The 26,677-nt window shown below is 42.4% G+C and overlaps 1 protein-coding gene across 1 annotated transcript; it reads left to right on the top strand.

The window, feature by feature from the left end:
* The first annotated feature begins 84 nt into the window (after window positions 1–84).
* Window positions 85–26,677, top strand: FAXC (failed axon connections homolog). Its single transcript, XM_026845075.1, has 5 exons — window positions 85–217; window positions 5,625–5,821; window positions 12,763–12,980; window positions 18,514–18,630; window positions 20,204–26,677. The coding sequence occupies exons 1-5, from the start codon at window positions 179–181 to the stop codon at window positions 20,485–20,487; spliced, it is 855 nt and encodes a 284-aa protein (XP_026700876.1). The 5' UTR covers window positions 85–178; the 3' UTR covers window positions 20,488–26,677.

Below are 26,677 nucleotides of genomic sequence, written 5' to 3'. Positions count from 1 at the left end.
GTGGTTTTTTTTTTTTTTTTTGTTTGGTGTGGGTTTTTTTCTTTTTTCTTTTTTTCTTTAATTCTGTTTTGTTTTTGGCAGGAAAGAGCAAGAGCTTGATTCGAAAGATGCTATCATACTGCATCAGTTTTCAAGGCCTAGCAATGGTGTTCCAAGTTTATCTCCATTCTGTCTGAAAATGGAAACCTACTTGAGGATGGCGGATTTACCCTACCAGGTACATTGGGCAGTTTTCCTTTACACTGCAGCTCGCTGTAATTGCATGAAATGGCAAATAGGCATCCTGGCTCTCCTCTGTCCCCCAATCTGTCTCACCCAGGGAGATGTAAACATACACCTACAGCTAGGTAGATGCACCGACACTTTTATGTCTCTAGTTAAATTTGGTGTGTAACCTTTAAAGATATGACTTGAATAACATTGGTCTGGAACAGCTCCTGATTTAACTGGCGCAGCTAAATGAGTGTTAGAAGCTAACTTGGCTTGAAGTGCTGAAGTGGGAGAGTAGTCCAGAGTTTATGTAACACTAAATAACACCCCAACACTAAATTGTAACATTATTTCATCTTAGAATTTCATCATGCTAAAGAGATCAAGATTAGACAGCTGCAGCTTCTTATTTTCCTGGAGGGTTTCCCTCTGGAGCTCTGCTGGGAAGACGTGCTTGCCTTCTGCTTTACTTCCCATCGCTGGTACTTCCCCTCCAGTGAGATAGAATTGCCTTTAGAGGTTGTGAATATTGCTCCTTAATTGTGGCTGGGTGCATCCCATACCTTATTCCCACGGGGGATGAAGCCCAAGATACTCCAGTGAATGAAAGCTGGGAGAGCAGAAATTTGAATCTAGCATCCTCGCCTGATAGCGTCAGAGTTTAGTTGTGACGCCGCGAGCCTGGCATGCACTTTGTTGTGGTGTCGGCAAGCTGTAGAGCATGCAGGCTCTTTGAAACATGGGACCAGTTTCTCTTCTGTCTGTATAAAGCATTGAGTGCATTTAAGATGGTACAACAATGCTGATAAATACAACAAGCATCTTGGGTAGAAGAGATGTCTGTCTTCTTTTTTTCCTTTTTTTTTCCTAAATGATGTAAATTTGGCATCTTACTTTGTCTCAGAGAGACTGAGCTGTGGGTAAGGTGCATGATCATCCCTCATGGGCTCAAGTCACTTTTTACTGCTGCATACCAAGGTGTTAGAAAGGGTGTTTTATGTCAGTGTTCTACACAGGAAAACCAACCATATTACAACTTTTTTTTTTTACACATTTGTGGTTGATACTCATTCAGCTTTGTATGTGGGTAAACTCCTTTATATTGGAAGTGAAAGAAAACTGAATTAGTACATTTTGCTTAAGTCTTCAGAAGCCTGAGTGTTCATTATCTTACAATTTAATGGTACTTGAATCAGATCATTCAAAACATTAAAGAGGGAGATTTCCGTCCCGTGGGATGTATTTTCCTCATTAGGGTTTACAGAGCCTGCAAGATACTGAAGTTTGAACATGTCTTTGGAGCAGGAGGGCTTGGTATGCATTGCTTCTTCACCCAGGTTAATCTGGGTAGAAATTGGACATTTGAAGGGAAAGCTATTTTCTGTTTCCTTTCTCATGACAGTTGATGTGGTTTAGAGGTTTGCAGTGATCCAAGTTGCTCTGGTGGAGGGTAGTTAAAGAAAGCTGCAGTATAAAATGATTGTGACAGGATACGATTACTTCTAAAAGATAACACCGCATCTGTATGATTCAGGATGGAGTCCTTCAGACAGCTAATCCTGGGTAGGAGTGAGTTACCCAGCTTTTTAGAGAGGGGGGGATTTCCAGGGGGTTATCCTCCCCTCTTTATTTTCTGTACTGAAGGTCAGCATTGCTTTTTGGTATTGCATCTCTCTATCTCCACTAGCCAGCTGTGAGCATACTAAGCTTGTGTAGGTCAGCAGATCTGCCAAAAGCAATAGTCCTACCTTCAGCAGCTGGTGACTCCCTCTTGTCTCTTCCTTCATGCACTTTTCTGTGCCACAGCTAGGCTAGCTGGAGCCATGAAGGTTTAGTTTATTTGGCTTTAACCCAGCACGGTTCCCTGTGCCATGCTGCAGGATCTGGAATGGGTCCTGCAGGTGCTGGGAATGCCAGATTGCTGCTGTTACCCATGTTGGCCTATATGTACGGGCTTAAGGTGGTTTTGGGGTTACTGACCCTATGTAGGATTTTAGAGGTAAGTTTGGTAGAGTTAAGCTTAACAGCTGAAGACACAGCTTTTTTTCTGAAAGAGACAGATTCTGTTCCTGTGTTTGTGTTAGGATTACAGTGCTGCATTAGGCTCCGGCAGGTGGAGGAGGGTCTGGGTGCCGCTGTGGGTTTGAGCAGGAGGTAGTGGGGGGGAGCCAGGCAGCAGTGCCTTTCTCAGCTGGAGTTACGGAGTTTCCTATACTTGGACTACCTGCAGACTTTTGTTCCCTTGTGGGGGTGTTACCTGTAGGACACTGTAGGTGACAGAGATCTGATGGCCCCCTCAATGAGCAGCAGGATGCATGTGTAGTGGGGGTACATCCAGATGCAGGAGGGAACACCTCGCTTCCCTGCACACTGGTGGGGGCTGCAATGGAGAAGTGATGGCACTCGGCGTGGCAGCTGGTGCCGGGGTTCGCCTCCAGAGACCTGTTGCAGTCATGACCTTCTCCTGGGGAGGGGATGCTTAAAAGGAAGGTTTGTGAAGAAAAGGCAGCAGGGTGGTCAGGCTGCTTTTACTCTTTTGGTTCCTTGTGTTTATACTTTATTATAGTGCCCCAGACTATTGAATAACGAGCTATGTGTTACATGACATACTTTAATGGCATGTGAAAAGTGGAATTGGGCCACACATTCCTACCTTACTCTCTCATCTGAATTTCTCCCAACAGATGCTCTCTTGTAATGTGCTTACTTTTTCTTGAAGATGCCCTTCTAGGTGTGAGTTCTCCATAAAAAATAATATGGGCAGACCCACCCTGCCTGGTCTATCATAGTACCTTACTGTTTTTTCAAAGTGTTTGATGCTTTTCTTGATAAAGCTTCTTTGAAAGAGCCCATTCTGGGTGGTTGTGGAGACCATTTGGGTGTTTCTAGATTCCTTCATTACCTGAGCATTTATGTAATCTGATAAGTAATTAGCACAGCAGAAAGTGATGGTTTTATGTCGGGTCTGTGAAAATGGTAGCCTCCTTGGGAAGAGACATGAGTAAAAGTAAAAGCATAAGCAGCAGTAATTGAAAATGTGGAACCTGTTTTCTTCTGGATAGTACTATAAAATTACCCCCAAAGTGCCCTATGTCATTCTGTTTATAAATTCCTCTATAGATGAGGTTCTGGGGAGCTCTTGTTTTATTGTTGCTTTGTAGTTTGCAGTTGAGTTAAAGGTACTATGAGGCACAAGGGGATATTCTGTTTGGTTGTTTTTATAATGATAATACCATAGTTTTTCCCTGCTTTGCAGCTGGAACAATTTTTAAGTGGAAAATTGATAAATATTTGATGGCAATTGGCTGCCATAAGGATACTGAGGTTTCAAGCCTAAAAATACCCATATGAGAACAGAGGATAGGTACAAGAACAGTATAACAGAATTTGTGAGGAGACTAAGGTTTTCTCAGGTCATTGAAAGATGTTTCTTGTTTTGTTTGATAAACTGTATGTAATGAAACATGAGGATCCTGAGAAGGCTTTTTTAAGTTCAGGTAGACAGCTTTCCTATAAGAACTTTAGTTCTCATTTGTGTTTTTGAGAGTGTAATATTAATGCAGTACTAACAAGATTTTATGTAATTATTTTTAATATTATATATATGTGCTTGAAGAAATGTGTAGTTGGATAATAAAAGCTTGCTTTTTTTTGTGTTGCAAATTATATGGACAGTAAACACGTCTTCAAGTCTGGTCGCTTCCGCAAAACAGCAGTGTTTGTGCACTAAAAGGGAAGTCTCATACTGAAGGGGCTGGACAACAGTTAAGCCAGCAATGCTCAGTGCCATGTAGACACGCTATGTAGTTCCATAAAAAGCTTATGATTCTGTGGTAAATTCACAATGAAAAATTGTCGAAACCTATCACGCTGCTGCTGCTGGAAGAACCTTTTTGATGAAGGAAGAGTCGGGAAGGTGGAAGGATGGAGCAGGGCTTTACATTGTTTTAGGTGTTTAGCAGTTTTAGACTTTCTCCCGTGGACCAGAGTAATAACCCAGTGTTGCCCACATGTGCAAGTGGGGTGGATTCAGTTGCTTTATTCACCCATGCAGGGATGTAGTAGACGAGACAGTATATAATCTGGTGTTCCTACCATGCTGTTTATTTGGGCAGAAATCCCAGAAAATGCTACAGCTGGAAGGCATTGTTTTACCAGCAGCATTACCCGTTTTATCTGTTTTCATCCACAAGGGAAGAGCCTCCGGGAATGGCTGCGTGTTCATAGTGCATTGCACATCCATGTTTTGAGTGGTTGCCAGGATGCTGTGCTCTCAGCCTGAGCTGGAGTGTGTTCTGTGGTGTATGGTGTTTGCTGCAAGAGGACCTTAATCCATCTTTACTGGATTCAAGAAGGGTAAATGCTGGAGACCCAAACAGGTCAGTCCAGAAGTGCTAACCATAAACCTCCAGCAATTAGGAGCTAGATCCTGAAATGCTTAGGGCAGCTGTCTGGAGTCTGAGTACAGAGCCTTTATTGTGAGCCTTCATGGTTTGGCTTTCTGGGCTAGGATTTTCATTAATTAAATAACAGGATGTGAGGATGCCAATCACAAGTAAAGAAAGTTCTGTTTTGTGTCTCTGCCTTCAGGAGTAAGAGAGAATTGAAGTCAAGTGTCCAATTGTGTTTTGGAAGCCAGCAATTCCTCTTGTGTTTGTCAGATGAGACATATGTTCTCTATCTCCGTGTTTCACCTTCTCCAACTGTAAAATGGGGAAAGTACATTGCTACTTCTGCGTGTGCACTACACCAAGCAGATACATCAGTATTCAGTGATGCACTAGTACTGTGCTGGTGTTGGGCTCTTGGAGACCCAATTGTAACAAGTGTGTTTCTAAATGTATGAGATTTCTAAATTATAGAATTGCAGAAGCATATGTAAAGGCAGATTTCCCTCCTACTCGGTGAGGGAATGATATACCTTTCATTACATGCTTGTGATTGTGTGTGTGTTATCCTTGGAGGTAATGCAGCTATCCAAGATAGGTAGTGAGTTAATCTTTATAAAGTACTTTTAACAGGAAGAGCATTGCTCGATGCAAAAAACAAATTCACTTGAGTCCTGTGATTCAAAACTTGTTTAGCATAACAGACCTAATTTTCCAGAAGACCTGAGCATCTCCAACCTTTATATAACCCAGGTACTTAAATAATATCACATCACCTGGCATCCAACATGAAAGTGTGTGACACTTTGCAGGACCCGGAAACAATTGTTGTATAGGGTAAAGCTGTTGCTCTGACTGAACAGGTACCACTAGTCTAGAGTAATTAAACAAAAAAAAAAGTTTTTTGGATAATGTTGCCTTTAAAACCACAGAAAAATATTTAAAAAGCTTTATTCTCATTGAAACAAAACCCAGAGCGCCTATTTTTTCTGTCTGTTTACTTGCTGCTTTTTTTTTTTTTCTTAGAACTATTTTGATGGAAAACTTTCTCCTCAAGGGAAAATGCCTTGGATTGAATACAATCACAAGAAAGTATCTGGCACTGAGTTCATTATTGACTTTTTGGAAGAGAAACTTGGAGTGAATTTAAATAAACACCTTGGTCCACATGAAAGAGCTGTTTCCAGAGCCGTGACAAAAATGGTGGAGGAGCACTTCTACTGGTAAGCTTGCATGGCGAAGCTGGCTGAGTTCTCATGCTGTCAGATCTGGCTCTGTGCTTCTGCCTGGACATGAATGATTTTTTTTTTCTTATAGAAAGCTTGGGTACCCAATTATTAATTTCACAACTCTCTTCACCCTAGAAAACCGCTGTTGCTTTCTGCGTATAGCTAGTATGAGCTGGGGGTATCTTCCTTGAGAGTTTCAGTGTTGTGCAGGCAAGGCCAGGAGTCAGGCCTCATGCCTGCAGCTTTGCAGAAGGGAGCTGCAGTGATCTGTTCCTCCATCCTGTTTAGTATGACCTCTGCACAGAAACAACCTTACTAATAAAGACCAAGGAAATCAAGATGGCTGAGTGAATACATATGTAGTTGGGAGAGGAGGGGGAACGAATCCAGCATTCAGCGTGAATCCAAAACATTGTGTTCTTACAGTTACTGATTTTAATTATCCGTGCGTGTGATTACAGTATGGATTATTGCCTTTCCTGTAACACAGAATACTCCTGTATTGTTGGCAACTGCCAGTTGATAGGATACAGTATTAGTCACAGTATTCTGAGAAACTGAAGTATGTATATGAATGGCAAACATAAATATAACCTTGTTGGTACTTTATGCATTTTACTGACACCTTTGAAGAGAATACCTGTGATTTCTACCTCCATCCCACCCCCTCTGCCCCTTTATGTTTCAGTCCTTTTTAAGTGCCCTTTCCAGTCTGGATTCATAGAAGTAGCAGGTGGACATGGCATGTTGGATGCTGCATTGGCTGCCTCAGCAGGCACAAGGCTTCTTCCCAACAGTTTCCTTTCTAGCAGGCATTTAAGTCCTTGCCGTACTAAGTCTTGAATTAATACTACACTTTTTTTCTTGAAAACAATGTGTGACTTAAATTGAATGCATTTATGTGCTTTTTCTTTCACCCTGTGATTGAAGATGAGCAGCAACATGTACATATAGTTCTTCAAATAATTCTTAGTGTTTTCTGTGAACAATTTTAGCATTCATTAGGCAGATTTAAATAATACGGTTTAGAAATGTAATCCCTGCTTTCCAAGAAGTATGATCTTCACCAGTTATCCCCATCTGCAGTACCATAGCCTCAAAAAACCCTGACTCAAGTAACCTGCAAATGTAACAACTTTTTTGTTTGTTTCTTTGTTTGTCCCCCTCTCAGTTATTGTAGCTGCCAAAGGGAAAATGAGGCCTTTTAATCCCCTAATGCTCCATCTCCTTGCTTTAGTGTTGCTTGTTTTATGGTCCATAGGCTTAACTGCTTTAAATGTGACATCACTGATGAAAAACTTATACTGCTGTTGTGTCTCAATTAAATATTGCCCTTTCCTCTGTGAAGCTGTTGTCTGTCCATCCAGGCTCCCTCTGAGCTGACTTGGCACTGCTGGGCATGATACAGGGGAGCATGGGGGACAAGTATTGCAAATTCAGGCACTGACTCGGGGAGGTGGCATTGAAATGGGTGGACAGAGCTTAGACCAAGTGAGAACAGATGTGCATATGTGGCTGTATATCCCTGTTGCCTTTCCCATTTAGTCACACAGTTGAGTTTCCCTAAGGTATGGATTTTTGTTGCAGTGTAGTAGAACATCCAACTGTATGTTCCTGCTGTGTGGCTGTACTAGAGGCTGTTGGTGAGGCTACACCATGCTGGCTGGCTGTAATAGGTAAGGCCTGAGATATGAGGCATCACAGCTGTAATGCTGTAATTCCTGGATAACAACTTTGACCATCCTTTAGTTAGACCAAAATAAAATCAGGCTTTAGCTGTATAGGACTGTGTTTTTCATGACAGCATCTGTTGTGGGATCCCTCCACATCAGCCCTTGAATCAGCCCACTTCCCACCAGAAGTTTAGGATTTGTTCTTGGTGTCCTCAAGTCCCATGGTGAGGAATTTGAAATGGCGATTTCCTTTCTGCAGAATAAGGTTTATAAAAATCAAGTCTCCAAAGCAGTGGTATAAAATGTGATTCATACTGCTTCCTTGCCAGCAGCATGCAAAGTAGTTTCATCATAAATAAGTAATACTGTAGTACATTTATCAGACAAAGAAGCAAAGTACATCCTGTGGTGTGCTGTCTCTGGATGGAGCTAATCCTAGTGGGTGCTCAGCATCTCCTTCTGAAACGTTTTGCTTTTGCTGAGGTAATTGCTCGTCTTCACCAATTAATGCCTTTTACAGGTGGAAATTACTGCTCTGGCTGGAGCTGAGTGTAATGCAGGGCTATTGTGAACCTCAGCCTCTAGATACTCTGTATTTGCCCCAGGCTGCGATGCCTGGCAGGGGTCAGGCAGAAAGACAGCAAGCAAGTGCACTTATTTTAGCACCAGGATTAGAGCATATCTCTGAGATGCACGAGACTAATTTGGAGCTGATACTGGAGCTCCAGTCTGTGGAAAATGCCATAACTATTAGGTTTTTGCTGTGTTTAAATTGGCAAAAGAAAAAAAGCCTGCTAACCTGAATGGGTGTTGGGCTGAGTCAGCAGGGGAAGATGGATGGGAGCTGAAGGATTTTGTGTCTCTTGTCCCAGGGCTTGGATCCAGTGCAGACCTCTGTTATTGGCTGAAAGCTTGCTCTGGATCACCTCTTCTGCCTGCAGTGACCGTGGGCCCTTAGAAACCAGTGAGACACCCACAACCACCTTCAGTATACATTGAGTATTTGGTGTATCTGTAGCACGTTTGTGGGATTGGGTCTCTGTGTAAGATGGGCCGGTGGATGTCCATGGCGCTGCCAGCATTCAAACCAGGCAGCTCCTGGTGCCTAGAGGGTTAGCAGTCGCTGTGGGGTGCCTGGAGGGCTCTTTAATCTCAGGAGAGGGATCTCAGGTCAGTGACACTAATGTGCTTAGTGAGAACCTAAAGCCCTGAATATGCAGCTTAACCAAACTAACCCATTAGATTGGTTTAGCTGTATTATCAAACACAAGCTTACTGATTTATGTGTATATACATATTTAACTCATTTCTTGCTTTGTCTTTCAAGAAGACTGTGTCAACATTACATATGTGATGAGTGCCTGAAATACCGGCAAAGCATGGTATCAGAATACAAACGAATCTGACTTTGGTTGGTATTCAGACTTGTCATGTATTAAACATAAAATATATTGATAATATAAATATGTTTAAATACATCAAGACTATTATAAGATCAATGTCTCTTCTGCTGTTAACAATGGTGAGGCTTGAGTGGCACTGGCAGCCTGAAAGCCAGTTGCTCTGGAATGCCACACAGCAGGTGGGGTTTCTGTAGCTGATTGTGAAATAAATTCGTTATAATCCTCTTGTATATCAAGAAATTCGACTCTGCACAGGTTCGGATAGGAAAAATAACCCCCAGTTCACATCCTTGTGAACACCTTCCCCTTGCCTTGATGTTCAGACAGTTTGGGGATAATCAGGCAAGCCACTGTTGATGAGTCACTTTCTCCATCTCCTTTTCTGATTTATGTATTGAGGCCAAAGCTGCTGTTACATTTAGACTTCAGATTTGCTTCAGCCCCGAAGCATTGCTCTTTAATGCATTATTGTTTTATTTATACTGTAAGATTTGTACAGATATGCTGGCACAAATGATAATGTTTCCCAAAATGCTCAGTTCGGGCCAATTTAAAATAGTTATGTCATCCTGTAAATACTAAATGCAGTTTAATATGCATAGTTATGCTGAAACAGGTTATGTAGACTATCTGTTTTCTGGCATTTTCTAACCTTTTGTAATATTGATAATACTCTAGTAATATAGTCTGAGCAGAGGGATGATCCATGCGATTAAATGCAGAGGAGCATTTCTGGATAGGAAGCAGAGATTAATGAACCTTTGAATAGACTTTTTTTGCAAGCACTTTGTTAAAAATCAGTGTTAAAAGTGCTTTTAACTGTCTCTCTGATCCGAACCTGTTTTTTTCTTTCCTTTTCTGCATTCTCAGAACCATAAAATTTTAGGAGTGAATTCTATGGTTGCCTATTTAGCTGCCTTCATTGCCCGTGTAAATTTGAGATCTGGGACACGTGACAATGTTACTCATTCAAAGTGGCAAGCAGATGTCTTAAGATTGTTCTTGACAGTTTAGCCTGAACAGGATTACCTAAATCCTGTGCAGTTCTGCTCTTCCTGTGTTATTGTCCTGATCGTTAAACGTTTCATCTGGTCTCTGCCTCTTCCAGACCCAAAGACCTTCTCCTGCAGAGCAAGTGAGTGCTAGGAAAAATGTATTTTTGCTTTAAAGTATAGGCTAAATAGCTTTTGGGAAACCTTGTTCATCCTGTATCTTGAAATTAAAGCCATTCTGGATGGGCTTGATCATTCTTGGTGTGGTGCTAGCTCACAGGTGTGGTTGGAATGAACCAACACAAATAGTGATGGCAAGTCCATAGGCATGAGTTAGTCTTGTGCAGCTGGGATGACTTTTAAAAAAATGCTGGAGCCGAGTCTCCTCTCTTCTTTTTCTGTTTCCTTTTGGCTTCTTTTGACTTGTTGTCCCTCTCATGGCCGGGCCTGTTGTACTAAAGCAACTAAGTTGTGTTGCAGAGTTGCCAGGTGAAGTGGGTCAGGTCCATGCTGGGAAGGAGGGTTTTTGCAGCGAATGCACAGCAGAGCTCTCGGAGAGGAGGTTTTTCCTAGCTTATTCAAGTAATAAATAATAATTTATAGGTAGTATTTGCAATTATTTCCTCGTGTTTGCATCAAGATGAGAGTGTTCGTTCCTGTTCAGAGCTGTAGCTGCCCAAGGACCTTGTCCTTTCCCAGGCCTGTGAAACATGACTGCTGAGATACTCCACTTTATGGAGCACCCTTACGCTTTCACCTTAGTCTTCTTTCCATCCTTCTTAAATCTTGTTTAACCTTTGTTTCTGGAGCAAGGCAGTCTCACACCACATCTTCCAGTGAAAGTTAATGCTTCTGGAGTTTCAATAGCTGTTTACTGTGCTGCTTGTAGGCTTCATGTTCCCCCTTTTGTGCTGGTGCCTCTCACTAAATCTGGCTTTGTTACAAACTCCACTGTGCTGAAACCAGCCCAGTGACTTGAGTTGATCCATCCATTTTTAAAAACAGGGATTGTGCAGAGCACCCTTGTTCGAAGAGTGGTACTGAAGCGTGTGAATATCAGCAGGATGCTTTTGTCATATTAATAAAGTGCAGGAGGTTGTGGAGAAACCTGTGGAGGATAAAAGCCTTCAGAAACATAGCAGGTGTGGTTTTGTGCTTCACTGTTGATGCATTTGCAGTGAAACCTGCACGTACCTCACTGTTACTGACTTTAATGAAATCAATTTGAGCAGAAGACATTGTCCTGGAGTGGACAATTTTTAATAGAATAAAAATGCCTTTCACCCACTCTGTTGGGAGTATTCAAAATTTGAGCTGTAAGTGTGTTTTTTTTTTTTTTCAGCCATTATGCCAAATATTCTCCTTTAACCTTGTTATTAGTAATTCAAGTAAAGAATCTGTGGAAATAAAAAGAACATTTTCATGGTGTAAATGTAATTTTTCCCTGATGGTACTGCTGAATTCAATTTTTGTTCATGACATGGAGGAGTGTGCTAAAACATACATTAAAAAAAAATCACAGAAGTTCTCCAGGAATACTTCTTTGTTGTTTTTCTTTCTTGAATTAGGCAATCCATATTAGCACTAAGGAAATTATGTGCAATTAGAAATATATACAATGATAAGACTGAAATCATATTCCAAACTAAAAAAAAAATTAGCTCTGGTCATACTGGAAATGGAAACTTTTGATTATTAAGTTGGTACTTAATATAACTGTGTATTTGAACTTGCAGCTTCTGATAGTTCAACTTTTTGATGTAGCTTCACTAGTTTATCATGTCTTCATTAGCCAGTAATCAAATATGTAAATCCACTTTTAGATTTTTCAGTTTGGAAATTGATACAAACATAATGGAATATGGATGCCAACTCCCAGTGTTTCCGAGACCCTTTTGGTGTCATGTGTTTGTCATGTCTAATTTGAGATGTCTTTAACCCTTTTTCCAACATCCCTTGAACTTGGTGACAAAAGTCATATGGTCTTTTTGGTTTCTTTGTAATGTCAGAAGATGCTAGATATTAAAGAAGTTAATGTTTCTTTTTTTGTAAGTTTCTTGAGTAGCAACAAATTGATTTTGTTTGCCTACAACATCAGTAAAGAACAAAAATTCATCTAGGAAACAAAAATTTCAGCTGGTAAGACAAATTTTTGTAAAAAGACCTTTCAGAATAATGTATTTGTCATTCAATAAAATTGAAATACAGCCCGAAATTCAAGAGTCCTTTAGAAATGTCTCTCATAAAATCCACATCTTGAATAGAGGAAAAAATACAGGAGAAAAGTAATCCAATAACTACCACTCCTTCATTTTTTTAGATTTAATTGTAAAAGATTGTGTCATTGTTAGTTTCCGAGGAGAGCAGAGGTCTTCTGAAAAATGACTGCTACTATATTTATGTTGGAGCAAAGTTAATGCTTGGCTAAGTTTCAGCAATATAGAAAGCAAGGAGACCAGGTTGGTGGGAAAGAGCATTGTGGGCTGTTTTTCTCTAGGTCTGTGCAGTCAGTTGTCTTTAGCTAATAAATCCTTTTGGCACTGCATTTTGTTATGCAAGTTTAGGAGAATTCTGCAGCTTTTGTTTTATATTTCAATGTGAATCCCATTTTCTCTTCAAGCGAGTCGTGATTTAGTGAGAGAATAAGCACTGGGCAGACTGCATTAAGTATTGCAAGTCAGTTTTCTCTGCTGTCACTCTTTGAGTTGCATCAGGGTCTGCTCTTTAATGGAAACTACCTCTCCATCAGGGTAGTGAGTACTCAGTGTTGAGAAACTTTGCTGCCTAACCCTTGCGCGAACCTTTGCGGGGTGGTGAAGGGCTGTTTGGGTATTGTACTGCTGTAACTTATTTTTGCATCCTTCTAGGACTTTAGCTTATTGCCAATGGGTGGAAAATCTTCATGAGACACAAAAGATGGTTTCACTTTTTGGCCCCTTCAGCGACTTGCTGAAGTGGATCCTCTGTCACCTGACCAAAGGGATCGTGAAGCGGGAAATGTACGGGCATGGCATTGGCCGCTTCTCAGAGGAGGAGATGTACACACTGATGGAGAAGGACATGCGGACTCTAGCAGGCCTCCTGGGTAATGTACGGCGAGCTATGCGTGTTCTGTTTGTTCACAGCCCACTGTCCACAGGATGAAATCGATTGCGAGTGCTTCTTGGCAGCTTGATCATGTACACAAATAATCTCATTTTTGCAGCAGGTAGAGTCTGCAGTGCTGCTGTCATTCAGTGCCACCCTCGCTCTGGCAGGGTCACTGTTTCTTTCCTCGCTGCTTGCTACCAAATTATGTCTTTAGAGGCCTGTTCTTCTCTGGGCACCCATTATGTGTATCGAGAGGAGCAGAATGTGGCCTGCAATTTTGGAAGAGTGTTTTGCTGTATGAACTTAGATAGAATATAGTGTTTGTTTCTGCAAGTTAAACTTCTGTTTATATTTTGGGGGGGTCTTACTTTTAATTCTTGGAACTCATGACTGTTTGATAGATTGTTATGAGGCTGCCATTTGAAAACCCTTTACAGATGTTATTTTGATGAGCTAGACTTTGCTGTATTTGGTTGGTGTTGGCAGCTTTAGTCAAAGCTGCTAGTAGGAGATGGGTCTGTGTTGTCAAAATAGGTAGTTTTAGACTTCTTGATTGTCATGGGTAGCTCCCATAGGGTTAGTCTTGAGGTTGACCTCACTTAGCTAAAACCACATGAGCCTTATTTCTGTTGTGTAGCTCAGGCTGAAATCTGTACCAGAGCTGTCTACACTTTGCTTCTCGCCTTGCAGTGTGCTGAGAGCTAACAATATTGTGCTTCTGTGTAAAATTTGCATTTTGAGGAATTGGTTTGTGGCAGATTGTCGTTTCCCTTGAGCTTCTGTCTCTCTTGTGCAAGGAACCAAGGGAGATAGTACCTATGTGGCGGCTTTGTTCCCTGTTAAGATTGCTTTAAAGAGGTGGCTGAGTGGAGGGCAGGAGGGATGATTCCCTGCCCTGTGCTCCGGAGGGAGGACATGTTGCATGTGCTCTAAATAGGTAAGTGTGGAGTGGATGGAGGCAGCAAGGTGACGAGTGCCCCACAGAAGGTGGAAACCAAGTGCTTGCTGAGAAAGAGAAGAGAGATGCTTCTGGACTTCCAAGGTTTTTTGAAAAGGAAGATATTTGCAGAGGACCTAGATGGGGCTGTGTAGCTTTTTCTGCAACTTTGTTTTCTGAAAGAAACCTGCTGTGTTGCTGGATTGGTAGCAAGGTGGAAAAAAGATGTGATGCATGGATGCAGTGAGCAAGGGGGAACTCCCTTTCTCGTGCTGCATTTTGTTTGTTAACAAAAAAGTTACCTATTCTAGTGCCTCTTCAAAGGAAACCTGGCTTCGGAGCTTAAGAGTTCCTTTTTTTTACTGGAGGAGGAAGGGAGGAAACAGCTCATTTTAGAAGAGGAGGTCTGGGCACATATGCTGCAGAGCTGTGGCCAGCTCACTCAACTGTGGGACTGCTGTTGCCATAGCTTCAAATTTGCCACTGCGGGGCTCCATGTACATTGGGAGAGGAATGGTGTTGGGATGGGAGCTGGAGGAAGTTCAGCCTATGACTTGGAAGCTCTGCAGAGCCACGTGGTTCTGGGTAGGCAACGCTGACAGGCTGAACAGAGCAGCAGTAGATGTGTCTATGCTAAAGGCATCCCTGTCTGCCAAGAGTAGACATAGCCTTTAAGAGAAAACTGAAACATGTTCCTGAGTACCTGTAAAAGTCTCTTGGTTTGCTTATTTGAAGTCTGCATCTTCCTGTGTCTGGAATCTATGCTGACACTCAGATTTGTAAAGTTTTGAGTTCCAAGGGATCAATAAATGACCTAGACAGATCTCTGAATTGAACTGCTTGGTTGCTGCCGTGAGGCCTGTGTCTTTTTTCTGGCTGAAGCATGTCTTTCTAAAAGGCAGCCAGTTTTAATTATGAGATTTCAGGAGGTGGAGGTGCCACTGCTTTCATTAGTTATTTGTGACAGATGTTAATCACCATCAACATCTGTTCAAAATCTGACCTGTTTCAAATCAGTTTGTCTGATTTGCCTGCAGGCAGATGTTCCTCCTAATTCTTCTTCCTTCCCTGGGTGGCCTGGGTCACCTCCTTGTGAAGGTAAATGCTGTAATCAAACAGTCTTGTACTTTTGGTTTTGGTGGGAAAAACAACTGGAAATGCTCAAGGATAAGGTGTTTTCTTCACTATATCAGTCTTCTTAATTGTACGATACCTATGTTATCAGCAGGTGTTCTATTTTTCCTTCCAGATTATTGATGAGAATGTTGTGCCTTGTGTACTTCAGAAAGCCTTGATGGGTATCTGCTGTATTCCTGTTTTACTACATTATCTGAATATTGTACATTTTTTTTATCTTCCCTTCTGAAATGGATGTCATATTAGTCAGTGTGCAGCGTGAATCATTAGGTTTGCCCTTCTGATTACTGGTGCATTTGTCTGTCTCTCTATAATTGCCTTGATGTTTTTTTATTTATTAACACCAGCATGCTCAGGTTTTCTCCAGCCAGCTGTTTATGGTCGGTCTAGTAACTGCAGCCTCCAGGTAGTATCCTGGGATGGGGACAGGGAGTGGGATGAGGACTTCCAGCCTGACTGGAGACACTCCTGTTTCACAGGGGGAAGAAGGCCTGTTGTCTGCACAAAAATCTCTGTGAAAATTCCCCTCCACATGTATGTGCCCATGTGTTTTCCCAGAAGAGGAAGCAGTTAGGATTTTGGCTGTTAATTAGAGGCCAATTTTAAGAGCTTAAAGAAGATGCCTATAATGCAGAATAGCTGCACATACTGAACTGTAGCTGTCAGTCATCAGGCATATAAGAATAATTTAATGCTCCTCATATTTTAAGAGAGACCATTCACATGGGAACAGGAATAACTTTTAAATTCCAAGTGCTCTTTCCAGAGAATGACAACTTGGCAGCTGCTTGGTCTTGTGACACTCATTTTGACATTCCCAGTCACATCTTGTGTGCTTTTTTTCTTTTTTCATTTCTGAGAATCATTTTTCCTTCTCTCAGGTACCTATTTCTCTAACAGACTCCTCCAGATCTCTTATAAATGTGGAAATTGGAAGTAATCCTCCTCTGATGGATCAGCCTGCCTTGTTGGTATCATCTTGCTCTCTGTCCTGCAGTCTTTAGACCACAAGTGAAATCTCCTTGTGTTGTAGTAGTTTCCTGCTGCCTGGTAGTAGTGTTCAGGAAGTGGGGGGAACTGGGCATATGAAATAGCAATATATAAAAATATGCATTTTGATAATTATTTAAAAGATGGAAGTGAGTGAGCAGTGCCCTTAAGTCTGTTGGTGTCCTCTCAGCTGTGTGCCAGCCTCAGGCTTTTGGGTAAATGGGTATTCTAAGCAGGGACTTGCAGGGCAGCAGCTGCCTGAACCAGCTTTTGAAAAGCATTCGATTTGTGGAGGGAGGGCAGGGGTTCTCAGAGCTGAATCACAGAGGTGGGTCTAACCTGAACATAAGCCTCTAATGCTAGTTGAAATGCTCCCCAGCAGCCTGCATAGGCTGTGGAAGGGTGCAGGTCTCCTGCTGGCCCTGTGTCTCGTAAATCTGTCTTTTGCTGGGGTTTCTTGACCTAGTGCTGAAGTGTGCTTTTGAATTCTTTTGGTGAATGTTGGAGTTGGTCACAGAGCCTTGGCTGTATGGGCTGTGTGCTCTCAAATCTCCAGGCAGTACAAATGTGGTCAAGTCCAGTGTGACCAGGTGATGGCATTTCTGTTGGATTAGCTAGGGGATGCAGCTAGGCATTTGAGATGATTAGCACTATGGCAGTCTTGATGCAACAAATGCTGTGTAATCCGGCATAAAACTAGACACTGAGAGATGGTATCTGATCTGTCAGAAAGTCTTCTGGAAAAAAGTTGCAAGTCTGGAAGTTTTGGGAACAGGTTGGAACCTGTAGAAGGAAATGTGCATGGAGGCCATGTTATGTGGTGCAGGGTGACTGCGGTTTTAGGGAACCACAGCTCTATTTCCTCCTCTTTCCATCCATTTGTTTCCGCAAACCTGAAGGTGTGGGTTGTTGTGCCTGGGGAACCCCCTATGTTTGCAAGAGTGGGACGTTTCAAGCCTCACTGCCTGTCTTAGTTGTAGCAAGATGGAAATGGCAGTATTATTTCCCAGCACGACATTGTATGGATCAAGTCTGAGACATGGTTGTATGGTGCTAAATTCCTAGTATTGGCATGTAACTGTGGTTTGGGGACCAATTTTTGAGCTGTGTTCGAGATCAGTGAATGCTAGGTGTCACATAAATACTGAAAAGACACAACATTTACCCTGTATGTAGTTTTCAAACAATAGATTGATGCAGCAATGAAAGAGCTGTAAGGAGTTAACTTGATGTTAAAATTACAGCTGACAGCTAGAGGAGGTTTTTGTTACTGGTTATTCCTGAGCGCTGTTCTGCTACACTATAGTACAGGGGAATGACAGCATTTGTTGTATTGTACTCTGGAATTTGGTACATTTTAATGCTGGATAGTGTTTCTAAACTCACTGAAAGACCCTGACATTTAATAACCTGCTGAATTACAGGCAATTTATATTGGGCAAGGGAAGAATGTCCTGGGGAGATGGGATAACTGGATTTGGATAATTCAATTATGTATGACACTTCAGTTCTTATAGCACTTTGGGACACTGCAACCATCTCACCTGACCTCTGCAACACTGTGTTTCACCTGTGTGCCCTGTGTGTAGACTTTGCTCCAGGTCTTGTTCCAGTGATGTGCTGTGGTGGCCATTTAGGACCATCATGGCATTGGGGTGCCCAGGGAGATAAGCAGAATTTCAGTGTCGAGCAGAAATGTCCCCTCCTCTGGACCAAGCCAGTCCCAAGCAGCTGCTGTTTCACTTGCCTGCTTGCATGCCTAATGTGCCTCTGTTTGGTCCCTGCCGGTATAAACCAGTGTTTGGGGGTGGGGGCACCACACTGATGGTGTGTGAAGAGAGCTCTTGTGTACAGTGTCCTCCTGGAAATGCAGGTCATTTCTGGGCAGTTGCTGCCAGTCTGATTGGTGCATTGGTTTCAGCCTGAACAAGTGGTGGGAAGAGAGCTTTGGATATTACTTTCTTTTTTCATGTGACCAGATGAATAACCTGAAACTGAATCTACATGCATGAGAGGTACAGGGTGACCAGCTTCTTTCAGCAAATGCATTCATGATTTCAAACCATGGTTGAGCAATTTTGGGTTTGCACCAAAGGAGAAAATTGTGCTTTCAGGCACCTGGTGGCTTCAGAGAAGATTTTTAAATGCAGCAGAACTAGTGCAGTATGTATGTGCTGCCAGGTGTGATGAGTGGAGGAGGTCACTTGGCCAGTGGTGGCTCTGTAGTCAGCCTAGTTAGAGAAGTGGTGAGCACAATGGAGGCTGTGGTAATGGATTTCACCTGCTGAACCCTAGCAACAGCTTTTGAACCATATTCAGCATTGAATCTCGGTCTTTGAATCAGTGAACCTTTTCAGCTAAATGATTTCAGTAAAATACATAGCTGAAGATATAACTAGGAAATTTTTTGTTACTTGTGGAGAAGTGGCATCCAGTCAAGAAATGTTTCCTGTTGTATTTACAGGTGACAAGAAGTACATTATGGGACCAAATGTTTCCACTGTTGATGCCACTGTCTTTGGGCATCTGGCACAGGCAATGTGGACACTACCAGGGACTCGACCAGAGAGGCTAATCAAAGGTAAGAAAGCTTAAGTGATCTCTCATGAAAAACTCTTGGTGGCATTTGCCATGTTTAAACTTGGAGCACCTTGTAAGGATATTTGAGGACTGCAACAGCGCTTCAACTGCATCACAGGCTGTTCTTGCCTTTGATGTCGCATTTGTATCCTGTAATGTTTTAAAATTCGTGTTTGTTTTCTCTTTAATGTTCTACATGGTAATTGTTTCTATTCCTGTACTTGATCTCTTCCCTGTTTAACATAGCAAAGACTGAATGCCTTTAAGGCATGAATGCTTGGTAAAGTGTGAGAGGACAGCAGCATGACCATGAGCCAGATTCTGCTGAACTGAGTAGTCTAATTGATGGAAGAAATGCAAGTGCTATTGTCCCACTGAAATGACAGCCTTTGCTGTTATTGAAGATGCTGAGCAAGAAAAAAGTCCAGCCTGACTTTGGAGTCACTGTGTTTTTATGTGAATTGGAAACCAATGTACCCCTTCTCTCCACACATTTTTTTCTTTTCCTTGTGGGGTAGTATAGGGATCTGAAAGTATCTTTGCATCTCTTTTTAGAATAAAACCACAAAGTATGAAAAATGGGAGGAGCTGAGGAGGAAAAAGATGTGAAATAGATGTAAAAGGAATGAATCTGACCTGTAGATTTACTCTGCACAAGAGAGAGCTACTAAAGCAACAGTTAAGAGGCTTAAACTTGTTCATTATTAAAACTTCGAGGAAAAAAATAACCTGAGATGAGGATATAAGTATTGTCTATACAGTTCTTACCCTTGATGTCTGGGGAAACATGGATAAAATTCTGAAGGGTCTGTTGTTTTCAGGAAGGAATACTGTGTTTGTTAAACTAGTTTGTCTCTAATGCAAATAAATAGGTGGTAATAGATGCAAATACCCAAGCAGTATGGGTGTGGATGATTCTCTGTACCCATCCACCTATTGATGCAATTGTGAATGCAGGTTTCACATACACATTCCCTCTAATATACTATTATTCGTTTGTTCTTTGAAGGTTTTTGTAATTTATTCTCTAAGCAGACTCTAAGCATACATGTATGTATAAACACAAGGCATAAGGTACTAAGGCTAGGAACATTATGGGTGATCTAGTGACCATAGGAAAACTTAAAAATGGGAATTTATCTTTCAGACAACGCTGCCATCTGGTGGTGGGAAACCTAAATTCACTGTATTTTAATGACTATGGGTTCTAATTCTGCCTTTAGAAACCAGGTTTCTGCAAAATAAGCAAGAATTTTACTATGAAAACCTTCAAGTATTAGTATCTTGATTTATTTCTGTAGAGGTTGAATTTGGGTTAGCTGTTACATGCGTTTATGTTCATTTCAGTGTAACCCTTCTTGTTGTATGTGATTAATAATAGGTGTTTTAAGTTACATGAAAGGTACAAACAGAGCCACTAAGAGGATTGATGGGATCTTGGCATTTTGAAACCTCTTTGGAAGGAACCTGCACAATTTATTTCCAAACAGTGCTAACATGTTTCTGCATCAGCAGGTGAGTTAGAGTATTATGGACTGGGTGTATTTACTGGAGTCTGTTGTGCTGTGTTGCAGGTGAACTGATTAACCTTGCCATGTATTGTGAGAGAATAAGAAGGAAATTTTGGCCAGAATGGCACCATGATGATGATAACACTCTGTATGAATCTGAGGAAAGCAGCGAAGCAAGCAAGACTTACTCCCCTTTGCAGGACTTCAGTTTTTATTCAAGGACAGAAACATTTGATGAGGAAGGGAACAGTATTTCTCAAACGCCTGATACAGATTACACTGGACACTCCCTCTTTGATTCAGATGTGGACATGGATGAGTACAGAGATCATGAACAATGCAAGTGATGCGTACAAGCATCTCCCATTTTTCAGAAAAGCTCTTTTTTGGGATCAGTCTGATCAGATCTTGGGTCAGGAAGAAGTTTATACCACTTTGGAAGAGACCATTGTGCTTGATTCGACTGTCACATGCTACCTGGACTATTTCAACCTTATTTCGTTTTGTGTAACTGTTCAGGTGGAACCAAGGTAAACAGTTATTTAAAACACACATGAGCAAACTGGAGGTCCAGGGGGCAACAGGACCTTTCAATCTATATTTTTGTTGTGTTCAAAACCAGATCCTGCAACCAGTTTGGACAGACCCCTGGGAAGTGGAACATTTGTCAGAGCTGGTTTATGTTGATACCTTACCTTTATAGGAATGGGTTAAGGACAAAAATGGAAGAGGCACAACTGGCACACCTTTCTCCTGTGGAAGAAAATGATTGATGCTGTATTGATTTGTGGAGTTTCGGGGGAATTTTACTGGATAGCTACTTGTACTCTGGGTGCATATGTTATTACAGTGGTTGCAGGAAAGAACTTCTTCCAGTTCTTTTGGGACAGTCAAGGAAAGCAGGAGGAAAACCTATTCCTACAAAAAGGAGATTTTTAGTGTTTCTTGTTCTTTGCAGAAGATTGAAATTGCTACTCTAGATTATTTTTATTCAGAAAGGAGATGTCAGTTTTAATGTATAATCCCCCAAACACTCATCTGGAATGTGTGTTGGCCAAATTTCTTCTGTGTTACTGAAATATGATTATTATTATGTTTTTAGTTCCTGCCACTGGCTGTTGTCTGCTATTGCCAGGCAAGGCTAAAGAATTGGGATTTGTTACTAAAACTCTGGAGCGTCTCAGCAGTGGGTGCTTTGTGTTCTTTACCAACAGACAAATCAAACTCATGAATATTGCAAAGTGATTTGAGGTGTTTCTAGGTGTGGGATACTGTGTAAGTGCAAGATGTTGGTCCAGGCAATCAAATGCAATAGAGCTGCCTAGGAAGGTGCTTCAGTGGGTTCTGAGCCCTGTGCTGGTTTACAGTGCACAATCCCTGAAGCCGATGCATGGGAGGCAGTTGAGATAGGACAGCTGTGTCAGCACTGCTGTGTGTGGGGATTTCCAGGTGCTGAAGGTGTGACCAGAGTTGGCTTTAAGGTGACTTTGCTAGCACATCCGTGAATCTGGAACCCTAAATCCAGAATGATGGCACAGGTGCTGACATACTCTGTGTCTCCCTAAATGCAGGTTAGAGATGAGAATGAATCTATTGGATCTACTTATTACTTTGAAAGTAAACATGTACATTAGTGTTACTTGGCTGTGGCTAGTTGGTTTTAAATAGAGATAAAGCATATGGAACATATAGACAGCTGTGGTAGTTGTAAACATACGTATAAAATTAGGTATTTGCCTGAAGACTTTGGCAGTGGCCCATTAAAAATATTTTAATTATGACTTTCTCAATGAATTAGATGAATTGGAATCCCTCAGTAAAATTATTGTAATGTGTTAGTTTTGCCATACATTCTGTGAGCAGACAGGGCAGACAACTGCTTTAGGATATTAATTGTTGGTAGTCCTAATAGCCTGGAGCTTGAAATAACTCCAGCTTTCAAAGAATGCCTCTCTTTCTTGGACTGTGGAATGTCTTCTGCAGAGGAAAGCACTTGCTCTGGGGAAACGCTGACCCATACCTCTGAGAGCAGGAGGACACATGCCTGCAGTGAATTCCCAGGTCTGTTCATGCATGGGAGCTATTGCAGGGAGAGCTGACAAGTTTGGTGTGATGTGAGATGAGTGTGAATTTGTACCTGTTTACTCAATTCTCCAGGCATATCCTTGGAGCCATGTTCCAGTCAGTGGTCTACGTTGTTGTGAGCACATACCATTTTCAAAGTGAACCAAAACTGAGGAGGAAGGGATCTTTCATTCAGTTACTTGGGACCCTTCTCAGGAAGCTAAGCCCAGGAATAGGACACAAGAAGATAAGTCTTGGGCTTGAAAGCACAGAGGTCATGGCCTGAAATGCCATGAAATTTCATAGCCAAGTCAGGGTAGATTCCATCTGCAAAAATATAGGTATTGGTATTCTGGATAAAAGGCATCCATGTCAAAAAGCTTCTCTTTAAAAATGTTTGTGTGTTGGAAATTCTGACGGAGACGTTCTTGTTTACCCATGTGTGTTTGAAGGCTGTTCTTTCTGTGCTTTCTCCATCTTTTCAGCATTGGGAGGGTGTTCTTGCAGCAGATCAGTCCCAGCCATGAGTCCCAGTTATTAAAAGACCAGCTGGAGTTTGGTTGACAGTATCACCTTTATAATTTTGGTGGGCTGACAGATCTGCCTGTGTCAGTGGCCCTTGCAATGTCCCGAAACACAGGTTAACCAGAAGTCAGCAACGTTATTTTACCCTACCATGCGCGTGCAGCTGGATCTGGATTTTGTGTACACGGAGCACAGACCGAGGAGACGCCAGTGCTGTGCACAGCCGGTGTCACACCATGGCCTTGCTTGTCTGGCAGCGCTCAGAGCTGCGGGCACGGTGGGTAGGGCTGGTGCCGCCGCACCCCGGCACGGGGACCTGCGCCAAGGATGTAGGTGCTTCGCAGGCCCGTGGTTACGTTCACACCTGGTATTTTTTTGCTTTTGTTTCATATAACTGGCATGCCTCAGCAGAGGCTGAACTGCACCCTGACCGGCCAGGAAATGGACGGGGGTGAAGAAGAAAGGATCGGAAGCAGTTGCAGAAGGAGAAGCAGCTTTTTGCTGTCGACTGAGTTTTTCACTGTGTTAATCAGTGAGGTGAATGTATTTTGCAGCTCGTCACATGCCTTCCCTTTCTGAGGGACTACTCAGGTTACCTTAGAGGAGAAGTTGGTTGGGAGAAATTAGTTGGGTTTCTCCTTAGGACAGCTACTCTTGATAAAGTCTGTGTTTTGTGGTTTGGCTGTGTTTCAGACGAGAAGAGAAATTAGGAAATAGCATCTCATTAGGAATTTATAGCTGTAGTATTTTGTCCAGGTTTGGTAGGAATTTCTTGGATTTATTTACCCCTTCCGGAAACAAATACTGACTGTTAGACCTCTTTAAAAGGATTTAATTCAAGTTTTTTGTTTGGAAGCTGGTCTTGGTAAAGTCTTCCAGGGAAAAAAAAAGTTTTTTTAAAAAATAGCTTTTTTAACATCTATGAAAAAATGTTAGTTCTTTTGGTTTGCATGGGGAAGGAGGTGAGTTTTCTTCAAAAAAAACCCACCAGATTTTTTTCTGACTTTCCAAAATTCTGCTAAAAGACCAATGTTTTCTTAGTCCTGCAGTGGTTTGTTTTTTTTTCCCTTTGTTTCTTTCCCCTTCAATCCTCTCTCTTTTTATCCTGGTGTTGAAGGGCTATACAGAACTAAAAATAATTGGGAGAGTATCTTTATTTCCTCTTGGGTTCTTTTTTTGTTGTTTGTTTGTGTGTGGTTTGTTTTTTTCCATCTCCCTTACTGATGAAAATGGTGAACAAGTCCATCGTAGGGATGCTGAAGGTTCTGGTCATGCTACTGATGGGGGTCAGGGACATCAGTTGTCTCTGCAGCTGTGAAACCTGGGACAGCTGTGGGGTGCCGACCACCTGGCAGGTGAGCTGGGGTGGCCACTTCACACTGAAGCTGGAGGGTGATGGATGCCATGGTGTCATGTCTGAGGTGACATGGACTACATAACATTTTTTTCCTGGCTGGGGATCCTCATGGCCGGACACTCAATGTGGTGTAATGTTAGGAAGAGTTCAGGGACCCTTGTCATTAAAATCAGATGTCTATGAGGTCTCTGAGAGCATTGCAGCTGCCAGCACCAAACCTGGTTGTGGTCCCAGCCACAGCCCCAGGCTGGTTTTGGGTAGTTGGTGGCACATGGTCCTGGTGGGACGAAAGCTAGCTTGGGGATCCTCCACGCTGTCTGGGCCCTCCTAAAATAGAGCCAGGGGGCCCTTTGACAGTCAGGGGAGGAGGCAGTGGGTGGGATGTGGGGAGGGTGCTGAGTGGTGGGTTGCTACAGGACGACCCGGGCTGAACCTGCGGCCTGGCTAACGCTACTGTTTGGGGGCTGGGTGGGAGCTCTGCCCTGTGCCCCAGCTGGAGCACAACCTCTCATCGTGGTGAGGAGATGGCGCTGTTCCTCCCGGTTACTTCACCATAAATGCTGCTGAAAGCCGAGTACTGCCTTTGTTTTTGTAGTGCTGCTTTAACAGAATGAGTAATTGGTCTGCTCCTCATTTGGCAAATGGGAGTTTAAAGCAAGCACTGCGTTTTCAGTAGAGTTAGATTTGAAGCAGTCTGTTTTTTCATGTGAATTGCAGTGTTTGACTGTGTAACGTTCTGTCATGTCAGAAAGGATTCGTTTACCCCTGTCAGACTCATTGGCTTTGTCAGCAGAGCTCAGTGTTACCGGGTGGGGGAAACAGGCGCTAGGATGTATAGGTCCTACAGAAATCCTACAAATGTGGTGCTTGATTTAAAAACCAAACTGAACCCGATGTTTCAGATCTGTAGGACTGTTTCCATCCAATTATAACACTGCAAGTCACATGTTTTGATCTTTAAACCTTGGCAATGTCCCTCCAAATCTATATTTTCTTTGAAAAAAAATTGCCTGAAATATTTCTGCAGCAACAGTTCAGACACAAATTTCCTTTTGTCAGTGATGTCTGCTCAAGTAATCATGACAGTTTCATACTGTTTTCATTGAAAGGGCTGTATCTGTCAGATACTAAGCCGTACAAAATATTGCCTGCTGGAAAAGTGTGTTATGTGCAGATTTATGCAGGGCAGCTCACCAAGTGAAATCTCTGTGGCAGGGGATGAATTCAAGTGCATCTTGTCCTTAGATGTTTGAATAAGAATTTGAATCTGTTTTCTGACAAGTAGCTATTTAGCCTAAACCCTCCCCCATCCCCAAATACTGCAAAATTATGAATTAGGCATGTGATTGAAATAAAGCAAATTATGCTCTCTAAATGCAGAATTATGTTGGATGGCCCAGTATCTGGCATATGGAAATGGATATACATAGCGTGGGTGCGAGTCATGCCCATACGTGCCAGTGGCGGTGATCTGGAGGAGTAGAAGTGTTTAAGCCCATGGGCTGAGAGGACTCGTGGTACCTTTGAATGACTGCAGTGGTTTTCAGCAGATGATTAGCACTACAGATGCTGGTGTATGCTGTGCTACGCTCCAGCTATTTCTTAGTGCTGGGTAGGCAGCGCAGGGGCTCCTTTTGGTAGCGGCCGCTCCGGTGAGGCTGTCAGGCGTTGTCATCCCACACCCGCGCTGCAGTCGTCTGCATCCTGGTGATGAATGGCAAGGACAAGGATCTCTTTGGGTTTGACCATTGCAGCGAGCACAGCTTTGAGCTCAGAGGTGAATGTGGGCTCTCATGTCCAGCTGGTGCCCTGTTGAGGCAGGTGTTCCCCTGTACCGCATGGGTTGCTGTTGGGAGGGGGGATTTAATTTTCAGGCCAGTGACCCTAAGAATTTACAGCTTTGTCTTAGTGGAGAAAAGCGTTCCAACATGAATCAGCTCTGTCTTGGTTGTTTTTGGCAATCTTCTCTTTGGCCATTGGGGAGGGTTTCTCTTGCCTTCCTTCCCTGTGGAAGTACCCTCAGTGCTTCTCAGCAAAGGTTTATGCAGCTCCCTGAGGAGCTGGAAAATAAATGAGATTTCTGTGTACAGCACAGGAATCTCAGTCGATGAAAGCATGCAGTGTGTCACTAGAGTGCTAAACTCTTGGTATCATGTACTGGTTGCCCCACTGCCAGATTTTTTAAGGCCAGAGGAGATTGTTACAGGCCTTTAGTCTGACTCATGCATAAAAAGGACTGTAGGATTTCATCTAATGATTTCTAAATGCAGCTCAACAAACTAAAGCTGAAATGGAGGATATGCTTCCAAAAGGCATTCAATTTTTGCAGAACAAATAAAATCCTGTCCCCTTTGAAGTCACTGACAAAAGTTCCATTTGCTTTAGCGGGTCTAGAGTTCCTGACCGAGCTTCCAAGTGATCCAAAATTTACTGCTTGTCTTATTACTCTGTCTAATTATTCTCACCTAAAAATTTGCTTTATTTGGGGCCATAAGGCAAACAATATGTGACCGCTGTTTTTTTTAAACCAAAAAAAGTGCTTTTTTTAAGCTTCAGTGGTTGTGTTGATATTCTCACTGGGCACTATGTTT

Source organism: Athene cunicularia (genome assembly GCF_003259725.1).
Source record: "Athene cunicularia isolate RWA chromosome 3 unlocalized genomic scaffold, athCun1 chr3_part1, whole genome shotgun sequence".
NCBI lineage: Eukaryota > Metazoa > Chordata > Aves > Strigiformes > Strigidae > Athene > Athene cunicularia.
The sequence above is the reverse complement of the archived record's forward strand: the minus strand, read 5'-3'. Positions and strand labels throughout refer to the sequence as shown.